This window comes from Camelina sativa, chromosome 5 (assembly GCF_030686135.1).
Source record: "Camelina sativa cultivar CO46 ecotype springtype chromosome 5, ASM3068613v1".
Classification (NCBI taxonomy): domain Eukaryota; kingdom Viridiplantae; phylum Streptophyta; class Magnoliopsida; order Brassicales; family Brassicaceae; genus Camelina; species Camelina sativa.
In genome coordinates, this window is record NC_141884.1 from 34,129,185 (window position 1) to 34,145,627 (window position 16,443).

The 16,443-nt window shown below is 36.6% G+C and overlaps 1 protein-coding gene across 1 annotated transcript; it reads left to right on the forward strand.

The window, feature by feature from the left end:
- The first annotated feature begins 12,397 nt into the window (after positions 1-12,397).
- On the forward strand, positions 12,398-16,024 carry LOC104787703 (glycerophosphodiester phosphodiesterase GDPDL1). The gene is made up of 8 exons (XM_010513310.3): positions 12,398-12,744; positions 13,097-13,390; positions 13,487-14,107; positions 14,197-14,235; positions 14,367-14,651; positions 14,770-14,915; positions 15,033-15,516; positions 15,604-16,024. The coding sequence occupies exons 1-8, from the start codon at positions 12,606-12,608 to the stop codon at positions 15,879-15,881; spliced, it is 2,286 nt and encodes a 761-aa protein (XP_010511612.1). The 5' UTR covers positions 12,398-12,605; the 3' UTR covers positions 15,882-16,024.
- Positions 16,025-16,443: the final 419 nt, after the last annotated feature.

The following is a 16,443-nucleotide window of genomic DNA, read 5'->3' on the forward strand; positions in this document are numbered from 1 at the left end:
AAAAGAAAGAATAAAAGATGAGATGATTTTGATCAGTTTAGAGAGGTAGGTAAATTACCAGTGACCTCATTATTCTACTCTTGAGTTAAATGATCACACAAAGCTTGGAAGCGAGGGGTAGGTAAATTACCAATGACCCCGGTATTCGCTTACACCTTTGATTTAGAAAAAAAAAAAAAAAAAAAAATTGGAAGTGAGAAAAGGGAGAGGAAAGGATATGTATGAAGAATGTCTTGGCCTGAAGAGAGTCCATATGCCACTTATCAATACACCCAAGGTAAGAATTCACCTTATTTGTGCTTTATTATTGACTAATGAGATGACAATGGAGATTTCAGAGATTCCAAAGGATTGTGGGATTTGAGTAAGGAATGTTGATGCTTATCATGGTTGAGTATAAGAAGTAAGTTCTTGAGTCAGGTAAATGAAGAGTGTGAATAAGAATAATCTGCAATTGAGTGAGTTCCCTGTTTTCAAACCTCTTTCACAGGTCTAAGTTTCTGTTTTGCTTGAGGGCAAGCAAAGGCTAAGTCTGGAGGAGTTGATATATCATGGTTTTTATGATTTTTAACCATGATATAAGGAGTCTTTTAGTGTCTTTTCATTTGTTTCTAGATTGTTTTTGAGTCTTTACAGGTTTTTAGCATGAAAGGAGCGAAATGGAGCAATTTGGATGATTCTGGAGCATTTAACCGGAAGAATCAATTTGGTCTCGGACCAAAGCATGGGCGTCGATCGACACCAAGATTTGGAGCATCGATCGACACCCTCTTCAGACGATGAAGAATCACAAAATTAGAAGTTTTACAATTCTGCCCCAAAGTCTTCCAAAATTGCAACATAAGTCCCTAACGTGTTTTAGGACATATATATATAGTTTTTAGGTTTTTAAAACCCTTAAGTTGTATTCTATCAAGTTATATTTTTCCTGCAACCCTGAGAGATTTTTGAGAGCTATTGGAGAGAGATCTGAACTCTTTGAGAGAAGAATTTCTAAACTCCTTCTTACTCTTTTAATATCTATTGCTTATTATTCAGAATCATGTCTTGTTCTTCATTGATTATGTCTGAGTAGTTTGCTTGTTAGGTTTAGGGTTTTTCATAGGGTTTTTATGATTTATTAGATCTGAGATTTTTAGGGTTCTTAATCTTTTATGATCTTCATCCTTGGTTGTTCTTCACAATAATTCTTGATTGATCACCTAGAATTGTTATCTTAGGGAAATAAATTAATATGAGAATAAAATTGTTTTCCTGATTATACCATTGATGAGCAGAATTGTTTCTTACAAAGAGATTTGAATTAATAATTTTGTGAACTTATCTAAACCTGTTCTTAAAGCTGATTTTTAACTTGGAATTTTATAAAGAGATTTGGATTTTCTGGTTTTAAATTTGGATATTATTTGCAGTGAGAACTGATTTAATTTACAAAAGTGTTTAGAGTTCTAGATCTGTTCTTAATTGCTTGAATCCTAATTTAATTCTTGATTTAATACTTCATAATTTCCTGAGAAATTCCTTAGACCTAGCTTTTTGATAATCTGAATTTACAACAGTTTTTATTTAATATTTTGCATTGCTTTATTTTAATCCAAATTAATCTGTTTAGCTTAATTATAAAACTCTACAATTTATTATGTAGTCTTGAGTCCTTGTGGAATTCGACCCCCTAAGTACTGCAGTGATCTCTTAATTTGAGAGAGTAGCTCTAGGGTAAATTTGAGCCTATCAAATACTCCCCCTCAAGTTTAGTCGGGTAATATGACTAAACTTGGAGTGTCGTGATGCATTACCTCGTTAAAAACCTCAATATACAAAACCACATGGGACAAAAATATATTGAGGGAAAAAGAGTGTAATGACCATGGCTAGAGGACTTGAGATCAAGGGCGTGTCAAGTCCACAAGTCCAAGTTTGTTGTGGATGTGATCACAGACTTGATGACTTGCGGCCTTGGTAAATATATCTGCCAGTTGATCCTTGCTTGCTGTTTAATAGGGAAGTGTGACTCCTTCTTCAATCTTCTTACGAACTTTGTGGCAATCCAATTCGATATGTTTGGTCCTTTCATGGAAGATTGAGTTTGTTGCAATGTGAATAGCGGCTTGGTTGTCGCAGTGCATGGGAATGGGGGTGTTCACGTTGATGCCTAGTTCTTCAAGTAGACCTTTGAGCCATGTAAGCTCAGTTGTAAGCTTCCTCAACGCTCTATATTCTGACTTGGCACTCGACATTGACACCACCTTTTGCTTTTTTGACTTCCAAGTAACAAGATTTCCTCCTATGAATGTGCAATAGTCGGTTATTGATCTTCTATCTGTCTTCTCTCCACCCCAATCAGCATCACAATATCCCACAAGGTCTGTGTTTAAATTCTTTCCCATCCAAATTCCTTGTCCAGGGCTCCCTTTGAGATAGTGTAGAATCCTCTCCAATAGGCTCCAATGATATGTTGTAGGATTCTTCATGTATTGGCTTACCTGATTCACAGCATAGCAAATATCAGGTCTAGTAAGTGTTAAATAGATTAACTTACCCACAAGTCGGCGATAGCGAGAAAGATTGTCATATGGAGGATCCTTTCGCTCCCCCCTTTCGCTCAACTTGATAACCATCTGGAAGTGGTGTGTCCACAGATTTTGCTCCTAGTTTCCCTGTCTCACAAAGTAAATCAAGGGTGTATTTTTGTTGTGAAAGAAATAAACCCTTCGGAGAGCGGTAGACTTCAATTCCAAGAAAATACTTAAGTTCTCCAAGGTCTTTTATATCAAACACTGAATTTTAATGAGCCTTAACCTCTTTAATACCTTCTTGGTTGTCTCCTGAGATGATTAGATCATCTACATATATGAGAACAACCACTATACCTTTAGTGTTTTGAAGTGTAAAGAGAGTAGCATCCGAGTGAGACCTCTTGAACCCATGATCTTTGAGTGTGGTGCTAAGCATGTGGTACCATGCTCTTGGTGACTGTTTTATTCCATATATAGCTTTCCTTAAGCGCAATACCTTTCCAGGTTTGATCACGTCTTCAAGGCCAGGTGGTGGTGTCATATACACTTCTTCTTCTAATTCTCCTTGTAGGAAGGCATTTTTGACATCCATCTGCCACAAATCCCAAGACATGTTAGTAGCAAGAGAGAGGACTACCCTTACCGTAGAGAGTTTTGCTACAGGTGCGAAAGTGTCCTTATAGTCTTCTCCATAGGTTTGTGTAAATCCTCTTGCTACCACCCTTGCTTTATACCGTTCTATATCTCCATTACTCAAGTACTTGATTGTAAATATCAACTTGGAGCTCACAGCTTTCTTTCCAGGAGAAAGATCAGCCTCGTCCCATGTATGGTTTCGGTTCATGGCTCCTACTTCATCATCAACCGCATTCAGCCATACCTTGTGCTCCTTGGCTTCTTCGTATGTTTGTGGTATATAGTTTTCATCTATCTTTCTGAGAAAAGCTTGATGATCGGCCGGTAGGAGAGCAAGTGAGCAAACGGCTTGAATAGGATGAGCAATAGCTTGGTTATTATAGTATATTTTGGGATGAGATTTGATCCTTTGGCTTCTTCGCAATGGTTGTGGCGTTGGTGCAGATGTGTTGACCGGCTCATGAACTTGTTGAACTTGTTGCTCATGTGTTCTGATCCTTTGGCTTCTTCACAATGGTTGAGGCGTCGGTGTAGATACGTTGACCGGCTCAAGGACTTGTTGTTCATGTGCAAGTTCCTCATATGTCGACTCAAGTGTGTTCTCCCCCTCTGGCGCCTGAACCGTAGTATCATGCGACTCATCAGTTGACGCCGTAATCTGAGGCTGCGGTACATCCGAAGTAGTCTCGCCAGTTGAGTCATGTGTAGTATCCTGGGACATAGTTTGGTTTGGATTTGATGATGCTCCAAGATGATCTAGAAGGAACCGAAGGCTTGCCGACTGATCATTTGGTGTTATGAGATCCTTTAAGTCCTCCCCATCTTTCTTATCAAAGTATCCTTGTTCTTCAAGGAACTTGACATCGCGAGAGACCCAGGTGCGCTTGTTGATAGGATCAAAACATTTATATCCCTTTTGAGTGATTGAATAGCCAAGGAAAATGCACTTGATGCTCTTGGCTTCTAGTTTGTTTCTGAGCTCTCCAGGCACTAAGACAAAACAAACACAACCAAAGACTTTTAGATGACTAATAGATGGTTTAAATTGATTCAATACCTCAAATGGTGACTGATCGTCTAAGATTTTGGTAGGAATGTGGTTGATGAGATAGCATGCTGTCATCACTGCATCTCCCCAATATCTCTTAGGAACATTAGTATGGAACATCATTGATCTCGCCACTTCCATCAAATGTCGGTTCTTCCTTTCGGCTACTCCATTTTGTTAAGGAGTGTATGGGCAGCTTGTTTCATGTATAATGCCATGCTTTGCTAGATGTTCTTTGAATCGGTTACTAGTATACTCGCCTCCATTATCTGTTCTAAACACTTTAATCTTAGCATTAAATTGGTTAGTCACATAATTTTGAAAGTTTGTGAAGGCATCAATCACTCTATCCTTAGAAGGGAGTAAAGTAACCCAAGTATATTTTGATTTTTCATCTATGAAAGTCACAAAATACTTATTGTTATCCCTAAGGCACACAGTGATGTCCAAACATCATAATTAAAGTCAAAGCATTTTTCATAGAAAGTAGTAGACTTAGAAAATACGGTTTTACAATGTTTGCCAAGGATACAAGCCTCACAACTAGAATGATCAAAAGAAACATTAGGTATCATCAATTCAAGGGCTCGAGAATGAGGATGACCTAATCTAGCATGCCACATAACATTAAAAGAAACACCAAGATGGGGACTAAGTGAAAACGATTTAGATGAGCTTGGTGAACTATCTTCAAGAATATAAAGGTCATCTTTGGTTCCACCTTCACCAATCAGTTTTCCAGTCTCAATATCCTGAAAGTAATCATCATTAGGCCCAAATATAGCATAGCAATTAAGATCGTTAGTTGCTCTTTTAACCGACAAGAGATTAGAAGTGAACTTAGGCATGTAAAATGCCTTAGACTCATTGTTAAACAATTTTAAATTACCAACTCCTTGAATTGGTAATTTATCACCATTAGCAATTATAACACTACCTCTAGCTGGTTCAATATTTTTTAGAAGATTCGAGTTACTAATCATATGGTGAGAAGCCTCTTAATCTACTACTAGAGAGTTATTAGGCTTTAGGGTGAAGAAATTTTTACCACCCGACTCCTTGAGAGCCAATGACTTGAAGAAAGCTTCTAAGTCCGACTTCTTCACATAGTCTCCCGAGGCAGTCTCTTCTCCACCTTTTTATGAACCGGCTTGACCTTGTTCCTCCTTGGTGTGAGTGAGATTTGCTCTTGGACCATTGTTGTTATGAGTTGGACAAAGGTGAGGATGGAGAAACCAACATTTCTCTTTGGTGTGGTTCTTCCTCTTACCATTTTCACATCCTACCTTAGATCTCCGGTCTTCTGGCTTGAAAACTCCCTTGTTGACGGTGACAAGCTCCCCCTTTCCACTAAAGAGGCCTAGAGACCCTTGTTCCTTTTGGATTTGAGAACAAACGTCGTCGAGGCTGGGAAGTTTGTCTGACCTCAAGATATGCTTAACGAGGTCATTGAACGTAGGGTTGAGTGTTAGGAGTAAAGCAAACACTTTGTCTTGTTCCCTCCATTCGTTGAGTATGGCTGGATCCATTGTGTTTGGCCTAAGCATCTCAAACTCGGCTCAAAGAGATCTAAACTTGCCAAAGTGTTTGTTAAACTCCATGTCTTCTTGGAAGTCATTTATGGCTTTCTTGACTTCAAAGACACGGGTTAGGTTGGAGATGTTGCCGAAAACATTCTTAAGAGTCTCCCATAGCTTGCTAGCTGTCTCACAATATGAGTACGCCTCAAGGATTGGAGCTTCGAGAGAGTTTTGGAGGATGGAGAGGACGGTCTGATCTTCTAGGAACCATTTGGCTTCTTTTTCGAGTCTAGCCTTCTCTTCATCTTCTTTGATGGTTTCTATTCCATCTTCCTTGGTGACTTTTCTTGGAGCCTTACCACCTTCGATATGACCCCATAGTCCGCGGCCACATAGTGTGGTTTTGGTGGTTCTTGACCACAAGAAGTAGTTTCCTCCCTTGAGAACGGTTGGTAACACAAGCGGTTTTGAGTTTTCCATGCTTGAGTACTATGGACCGTTGGATAAAGACTTTACCCGGAGAATAAAAAGAAACCAGAATAACAAGCAAGAATGAGAATCAAGTGAAAAGAATTGAAGAATGAGAATAATAGAAGAGTTAGATTGTCAAGAACAACAACCTAGCTCTGATACCATGTAAGAATTGTGGAATAATAACTTGAACAAGAGAGAGAGAATCGTATGAGAGACATAGAAGAATGAGAGAAAATATAATGTCTTAGATTAGTTGTTTACACAAGTGAGATACAAGGCTTATTATAGCCATACAATCGGCATAGAGCCGTTAGATAGGTATTAATGAAGAAAAGGACAGGAAGAGAGATTCTCTTGGACGAGAGAATAGTGATAGCGACTGGTCCTATGTTTGACCTTCCTTAACGGTCGCATGTGACTCTATGCTACCAACCACTTAAAATATTTTGTAGCTCTCATTCTCGATCCTTCTTCTCATCAACACATTCTCATAAGGCCTCATTTCTTCTCCAATATAATTGGATCGTAGCCCATTTATCCTACACTTGTACGCACGGTTGTACGGACGTTTGTACGGACGGTTGTACGGACGCCCTTGTAACAAAGTCCTACTCTCCCTTAATCAATAGCAAGTCCATAGCAAATATTGCGACGGCTTTGCTATGTTCCCTCGCAAATACGTCGCAATATAGAACCAGGAATAAATAAAATGTGTGTAATTTTACATTAATACTATGTAGATACTATGCAGATACATTAAGAATTATTGATTTAAGAGCTGAAAACTATAAAACAAGAATAAATAAAACTAAAATCTTCATATATTTATTAGTATTTGCGAGGCATTTGCGAGGGAAGCCTCGGTAACCTGTCGTGAATGCCTCGCAATTACGTAGCAAAACAAGAATAAAATATATATATATATATATATATATAATTGTGGACAAAAACACATCAAAAAACCTTTATAGTATATTCAGATTCATTTTATGATTCATTATAATCTTCATGAGAAAAAAAAATAACTCACCTAGTTCTACCACTTCTATGCATCCAAGAAAGATATCTTATACTTCTTTATGATTTGTGGATCAATATGTGGGTAATATTTCCTGTTGGCAATGTAGGAAACTTTGCCTACTCTTTCTTGTTTTAACAACACATCATCAACAAACCTGTTTAACTGTAATGACAAATAACCAAATTTTCATATATTCACTGCATAAGAGTATAACATCGATACTTAATTATTACTTTGTTGTCCTTGTGATCCTACGATCTAAGGGTCGTCGAATATAGCATATATATGTTTCACATTAATACCATGTAGATACACAAATATAATAATATTATAACTAAAACCAATAAAACAAGAAGAAATATAACATAAATTGTTAATGCGCTTCTTTAATTTGTTTGTACAAGATCAAATTGCAAGGGAATCGTGAGGATTTAGCAAGGGATTAGCTAGGGTGAATCGCAGATCCCTCGCAAATTGAGAGGAATCCGTCGCATATCCCTCGCAAATATATATATATTCTTTTGCATCAAATTTATTTTCTTAGTGATACAATCTCTATTATTTTCATGTTTTCCTATGTTTTGGAAAGTTTATTGTTTGTATAGTTGGTGATTACTGGACTATGGACTCCACATTGCAACTGTGATGAAAACACTTTAACACTTGGTTCAATGGTTCATAATGAAAGTAAATCACATCTTGATTTATATATATATCTTCCATGTCTCCACGTCAAAGTTTCTTTACACAAGTCAACAACTCAAAAGTTTTTTTCTCTCTTTGATGTTTACTTGTAATTTCACTTCAAAATTAAACCTAAGCTCAAACCCTAAACCCTAAACCCTAAACCCTAAATCTAAACCCTAAATCCTAAATCCATGATGCCGTCACAAATCCCTCGCCTCTTCCTCGCAAATTTTATATGGATAGTTTTACTCGCTAATGTGTCGCAAATTTGCGAGGGAGTGTTTCCGCCTCGCAAACTCAGCGCACATTCCTCGCAAATTTGCGAGGGATTTGCAAGGTTTGTCGAGTTTTGTAGCAAATGACTCGCAAATCCATAGCAAATTTGCGAGGTAATTTCTCCATCGCATTTTTCCGTTGCAAAGAACGTGTTTTCTTGTAGTGGAAATTCCCATGTCCTGAAACAATTAAATTAAATTTCTCCACAACAATTGAACCTCTTTCTAGAATTCACCACAAAAATAGTGCTCTCGAACCTACTGATTCTATTGTAATTTCAAACTTGTAAATAAAAATGTAAAGACACCCATTTAAAATTATATAATAAAAAACAAATGGGGTCATAGATGCGGATACCAAAACCGGATAAATGATTCACAATGTAAAAAATGGGAGAAAATTTTCAAGAACAAGCACAAAGATGGGTTATATAATTTATATAACCTGGTGAAGAAAATAAAAAGACTAAAGTTCACCTCTAGGGTTGAATCTCTTCATTCACCCCCTTATAAAATAAGGAAATAAAATTTATATATACTATTATATAATTAAAAACTTAAACCGCTCTTTAATAAACTCAAACCGATATATAATTTCATTCGAATTGTAAAATCTAAATCCTAACCATCTCATTTGTCAACTCAAACCGACAAATAATTTTATTCCAATTGTAAAATCTAAACTCTAACCATCTCATTTATAAATCCAAACTGATATATATTTTTGTTCTACTTGTAAAATCTAAACTCTAGCCATCTTATTTGTAAACTCAGACCGACATATAATTTTGTTCTACTTGTAAAATCTAAACCCTAACCATCTTATTTGTAAACCCAAACCGACATATAATTTTGTTCTAACTATAAAAATCTAAACTCTAACCACCTCATTTGTAAAACCCAAACCAACATATAATTTCGTTTTAATTATAAAATCTAAATCCTAACCACTTCATTTGCAAACCCAAACCGACATTTAATTTCATTTTAATTGTAAATCTAAACTCTAATCACCTTATTTGTAAATCCAATCTGACACATAATTTTGTTCTAATTTTAAAAATCTAAACCAAGTCAATATTTAACTTTTTTTAATTAAAAATATACAGAATTTGTTTCCTTAACTTGTTTTGCTTTTTAATTTAATTTTGATTTTAAATAAAATAACGTATAGAAGTGTGACACCCTAGTTTCAGAGACTTGCGGAGGGGTTTAAAATAATTTATTTGGACACCTATGTCACCAAAGTGCACTTATCTTTTCGGTCAAGGGTCCTGTGAGAACTCCAGAGTTAAGCGTGATTGAGCTGGAGTAGTCTTAGGATGGGTGACCTTCCGGAATTTGACTGTCAGAACTGTGTGAGTGAGGACAAGACACATGGAAAGATCATGTGGTGATTTGTAGGGACGGTAACATCCCAACCCCAATTTTGGGTGGGTGTCGATCAACACCAAGGAGGGTGTCGTTCGACACCACTAAATTGGTGGTTGTTTGGTTTGTTTCAAAATCGATCGGTTTAGCCTTGTTTAGTTTGGAAACCCTAAGTTTCGTTTTAAAAGGCACGAGCAGCCTATTTCCTGGGGGGAGTTTTTGGTCGCTTCTAAGAGAGAAGGAGAAGGAGAAAGAGAAACAGAGATTTTGAGTTTGATCCTGAGAGAAAAGGGAGCCTTGAGGAGGGTTAAGAGGAGTAGAGGGATCTGTTTTGGTGGTTTTAGGAGGAGAGAAGCAGAGAGAGTTGTGGTGCTCTCACTTGGAAGGGAGGAGAAAGGAGATCCATCCTCTTCATGTGTAAGGAGAAGGATGTGATTACTTGGTGATGGATTAGGAGAGTCAAGGAGGCTTTCTCATGGTTGTTATCCAAGTAAGTCGTGTTGTTTGATGTTTAATCGATTAAGGAATAGAAGGTTGTGAAGGATTATGGTTTGGTGTCGTTCGACACCATTGTGGTGTCGGTCGACACCAACACCTGTGGATGAACAACGCGAACTGGTTCGAGAGGGCTACTTTGGGGAAATGTTTGGAGGATGAAACGGAGTCCGATTTGGCTGGATTTTGGTAGGTAGCTTCGTTGTGCTATAAGCTTCATATCCAACGGTGGGTTTGTGAAATGAACGGTTGTTTTGTGATTTAATCAAGTGTTTGTATTATGGTCTGGTATAGACGGTTTTTTGGTAAGGTTGGGGTGTCGAACGACACCAAGGTGGTGTCGGTCGACACCAGCATGTTGTTGTGTATTTGGGTCATAGGAAGATAGCTGGAGTTAGGTTTGGATGAGGAGAGATCAACAGAAATGATGTTGTGGGTGTTGGGGCACTAGAGGAGTTGATAGTGAATTAGAATAATTGTGGGGAACTGTTGTCCGTGGCTGGAGGAAATCAAATATTCCAGCCCACCTCTCTTGTTACTCTGTCGCTAGGGATGATTGGTTATGCGACTTAGTAACAAGATGAGGTGGTGTTTGGTGTAATCGCAGAAATTTTTATAAGGAGCGATTTTTATGCCGGTTGTCTCGTCGGAATTATGGGGTTCCGGTGAAATCGTTTTCCATGGTGCGGTCGTTTTAATTTTCCGTGAATTCTGATTGGTTGAAAAGAAGAAGATGAATATAAAGGTTCACCTCTAGGGTGAACCTAAGTATTTTTCAAAGAGATATGGAATAGAAATTTGGAATAATTTTAGCAATATTTTTTATATAAAAAAATAACTGGGAGAGTAAATTAAATTGTTAATGCCATCGGTCGTAAATTTTTTTCTGTTCTGAAGAGTGTTTTTGACAAAATATGTGTGGTAGAGAAATTTTAACGAATAGTCTTTTTTTGTCAACCTAATGAATAGCCTAGCAATTTGATATGAGCAAAGAAAATCCAAAAAGAAATTTATCTTTTAATATTTAGATAAGGTCAATTTTTATAAACACCACTAAAATATTTTTTTCCAAAAATAGCATATTTTAGTTTTATTCAAAAATACCATTAAAATGTATTTTTCCAAAAATACCACAAAATTAAACTAAAACTTTAATACTAAAAAATGATCATCCTAAATACTAAACCTACCCCTAAAAACTATACCCTATAAACTAAAATTGTCAATCCAAACTTAAAAAAACTTCTATACCCTTAATAAAAATTGTGTTTGTAGTATATTTGAAAAAAATATTCTTTAAATATGGTATTTTGAGTAATTCCTCTTTAGATAAAGTGTTGAAGTGTTGTATATATTTCTCTTGTTCTGTTTATAGAAATTCTCAAATATCTATATTTAATTTAAGTTTATTTAATGTATTATGACTATTTATACACTATCGTTTTTTTCTTTGGTTAACTTTTTATATTGTAAAATAGTATATTTAATATCAAAAATAATAACTTTCATCATAGTTAATCTTTTAATGGTTCTGATCTTCGCCAATGGGGGAGGGTCCCACCATAGACTGTCAATTTTCGTTGTAATCTTACATCTCTTCATACAGAGATTGAAGCCCTCGTCTGGATGATGCATTGTATGATTGGAGTGGAGCGAATAATCAACATATCATCTTCCTAAACAACTACTCCGATCTGGTGAAGATTGGAGTGGAGCGAATAATCAACATATCATCTTCTTAACCAACTACTCCGATCTGGTGAAGATGGTGTCTTCATCTTCAAATTGGCCACTTTTCACGTTTTATTTGGAGGATATTCAGACTGATTAAAATGAGTTTACTTCATTTTCCTTAGTCTTTACTCCTCATTCTCATAACGGTAAAACGAATAATTTAGCGCGACGTATTCACTCTATATTGCGTTTAGTTATTTATGTAAACAATGTTATTTAGTATTGGCTTGTTTAAGTCAATATTGTATGATGTTGATAAAAGAAAAAAAAAAACAATAATAACAAGACATTTAAAAAGTCTTAAAATTTGTGTTTTATCTAAAAAATCTTATAATATGGGACAGAGGAGTATCAAATCAACAAAGGTTTTGTAAATTGTAACATGAGAATAACTGAAAGGTAAAGATTATTTATTATAGTTAATGTAGTAATGACCAGTACCATTCTTTTGTTCTTTTCTAACAGGCAATGAAATTATGTGTGTTTTTGCTTTGAAAAAACATAATGAAGAGACAAGTCAACTAAACAACAGGAATGATTAAAACTTAAAAGATTAAAGAGTCTTAATTTTCAAAAAAAAAAAAGTTTAAAGAGTATTTACTGGCAAAGCTTTTGTATATAAATTTAAGAAGAAGAAAAAACATTTTTTAACCAAAAAAATAGATGCTCTTGGGACTCTCTGTATTTGTCCACCATGAGTCAACTAATAAAGCCATTTGATTAAAAATGTCTCTTGCGTCTCTGTGTATTTCTCCACTATGAGTACACAGAGATGCTTATGCATTAAAAGATTAAATTTAAACAAAATAAGAAGCTGGTGAAGTTACCATGAATTCCCGGACAGGTAATCCGATAAAGCTTGTAATACGATCGTCAACGCTTTTATTCTGTGGTGTCGTTATGATTCAGCTGTTTGCTACTCAAATTGATGCTGAAGGATCTACAAGTCGATGGCAGACGCTCAGTGGTGAGAGTTGCTCTCACTTTCTCTTTCTTTTGTGCATGGTTTCGAAGAAACTTTGATTTAGTACTCTAGTAACTTTCTTGCTTTACCCAAATATGTAGTACAAGTTACTTGGGATAATAAACTCACTTTGATTTTAAGGAGAACAGTTGATGAAAAGTTAACTTAACTTTACGTTTATTCAATAAAGGAAAGTTAACTTAACTTTACGCTATTTTCTTTTGAAATCTAATTTAACATTTGTTTTCAAAAATAAAGGAAAGTTCCCAAATATTAAAAGTCCAATAATTACTTTGATTATTGGGGCATAAACACTTTTGTATCCAAGTATTAAAGATCACGTTTTATTTACTAGGTGATGCTCCACTTGTGATTGCTCGTGGTGGGTTTTCTGGATTGTTACCAGATTCGAGTCTTGTTGCTTACAATCTTGCAACCCTGACAAGTGTAACCAGTGTTGTTCTATGGTGTGATGTTCAGCTAACCAAAGACGGGGCTGGGATTTGTTTCCCTGATTTAAATATGGCCAATGCTTCGAATATCGATGTTGTTTACCCAAATCGCAAAAACTCTTACCCGGTTAATGGAGTCACTACACAGGGTTGGTTCGCCATTGATTCCACCTTGAGAGATCTCCAGAATGTAGCCTGTAAGTGTTTATGACTCAGTTTAGTGCATTCGTAGAGTGTTACGAAAAAAAGTTTGGTATTTCTTGTAATTTCTTATACGTTACTTTTCAACACAGTGATTCGAGGAATACTATCGCGATCAGATAAATTCGATGGTAATGGATATCCGATTTCTACGATTCAAAGTGTAAACGAGCACATTAAGCCCCAAGGAGGTTTTTGGTTAAATGTTCAGCACGATGCGTTCTACGAACAACAAAATTTAATCATGAGCAGTTTTCTATTATCAGCTTCAAGAACTGTTTCCATTAACTTCATCTCTTCCCCTGAAGTGAATTTCTTTAAGAAAATTGCTGGCCGTTTCAAGCGTAATGGACCGAGTTTTGTGTTCCAGTTTCTTAGGAATGAAGATTTCGAGCCGACAACAAACCAAACCTACGGTTCTATCTTGGGTAACCTAACTTTTGTCAAGACGTTTGCTTCAGGGATTCTTGTTCCCAAGTCTTACATATTGCCACTCGATGACAAGCAGTACTTGCTTCCTCCTACATCATTAGTTCAAGATGCTCACAAAGCAGGATTAGAAGTATATGTGTCAGGTTTCGCAAGTGATGTTGATATTGCATATAACTATAGTTTCGATCCAGTGTCTGAGTATCTATCTTTTGTGGACAATGGCGATTTCTCTGTCGATGGCATGCTCTCTGATTTTCCCTTAACGGAATCTGCTTCCATTGGTAAGTAAGCAAACTCTCTTCTACATACAACATTTTGTCCTTAAACTTTTGCAGGAAATACTCAAAATCAACATTTTCATATATCTCAGACTGCTTCTCCCACATTGGCAGAAACGCTACTAAACAAGGTAATTAGAGTAGTAGTTATTTTTAATTTTATTTTTATAGTATTTTTTTCTTTCTGTTCTTACTAATAGAACAAACTTGCAAAATAAACTTATAACTGAGTCTAGCATCTACCAAATGGTTCATGCCTCAGTGGATTTTCTTGTTATATCAAAAGATGGTGCGAGTGGTGAATATCCTAGATGTACAAACTTAGCATATGATAAGGCAATCAGAGATGGTGCTAATGTTATTGATTGCTCAGTCCAAATGTCTAGCGACCGTAAACCCTTTTGCTTAAGTTCGATAGATCTCAAGGACAGCACAATGGTCGCCCAAACTACTTTTAGCAACCGTTCCACACCTATTCCTGAGCTTAGCTCAGTTCCTGGAATATACACTTTTAGTCTCACATGGCCTGAGATCCAAAACTTGACTCGTAAGTTTTCCACTTTAATAATCTGCTCACTTTATAGTAAGAGAGCTCTGTTGTCTTAAAAATTTCTTCTAGCAAATGCCTGAGAGGTACAATAACTACTCTCCCATGTTTTGTGCAGCTGTTATATCAACCCCCTTCAGGGATTCTTACAATATGTTTAGGAATCCGAATGAGAGAAACTCAGGGAAGCTTATTTCGCTTTCTGAGTTCCTAGAATTAGCAAAAAACTCCACTTCTCTCTCCGGTGTTTTGATCAGTGTAGAGGTGGGTTCTCGTGTACTGTACATGAGGTACAGTACCTCTTAGTCTTAAGATTTTATTAATAGGAATCGTGATGTCTCTTCTATTGGCCTATGTTTTTTGTTTTTTTTTGCCCCTCAGAATGCAGCATACCTGAGAGAAAAGCAAGGGCTTGATGTGGTTAAAGCAGTTCTTGATACACTCACAGAGACTGGCTACGAAAATAGTACAACCACAAAGGTCATGATTCAGTCAACCAACAGCTCGGTTCTAGTTGACTTCAAAAAGCAGTGCAAGTACGAGACTGTCTACAAAATTGATGAAACCATTGGTGAAATTCTTAACTATGGTATCGAAGACATAAAGAAATTCGCTAACGCTGTTGTCATCAACAAAGAATCAGTCTTTCCTGACTCTGATTCGTTTCTCACTGGGCAAACCAATGTTGTGGAGAGACTCCAGAAGTCTCAGCTCCCGGTTTATGTTGAACTGTTTCGGAATGAGTTTATCTCTCAAGCATATGACTTCTTTTCAGATGCAACTGTTGAGATAAACACATATATCTATGGAGCCGGTATCAATGGAACCATAACGGAGTTCCCTTTCACAGCTGCAAGATACAAACGTAAGTGGTTCAAAATCTACACCAAAAGGGTCTCACAACAAAAAAGAAATATTGACATCAATGCCTAATTTTGTTTATCTTCTTCAGGGAATCGATGTTTAGGCAGAAAAGAAATACCACCTTACATGTCACCTATTCAAGCCGGTACCCTCTTAAAAAATCTTGTGACTCCTCTGTCCTTACCACCGGCCGAAGCTCCAAAACTAATTATCACAGATGCTGACCTCATTGAGCCACCACTACCTCCGGTCACAGCAAAAGCACCAAGCTCAACCCCATCAAAGAATGCACAAGCACCTAGTGGACAAATCCGAATCACTCTATCTATTCTCCTCTCGGGTTTTGCCTCTCTTCTACTTATGTGATCAACCTTTGATCTAATATCATCTCTGGTTTTGCTTCTCTTCTACTTGTGTCATTCAAATCTTAAAATTCGGTACCATAATATAAAACATGTAAAAACATCATAGTTACTACACTATACTCTCGCCTAAATCTGTTGGTACTCTGTCTCCATCGTCTAAAGCTGCCTTTAATTAATTTATCATGAGCAAATAAATTTCAATTGTAAGGTGAAACGTTATAGTCTTTACTCTTTACTCAACAAGACTTGAAGACTTGAACGCTAAAAGGAGACGCTGGAAATCTCTTCACCAAGAACACAGTAGCACCGGCCTGCGACTGAAACCACAACTAAAAAACAGAGATTGTTTGGCAACTTTTTATCTCTATGACCAGCTAACTAACCTCTAAGTACAGGCTCATAATTAAGTTAATGAGAAACGTGGATTGTGTTGTAAACGCTATTAATATTCGTTGAGTCCATTACCTAAGAAAACACAAGATGGGATCACAAAGAGCATTCTAATTGACATAGATTTTTTCGGCGGAAAAAAACAGATTGTGATGCAGAACCACACGAGTGGA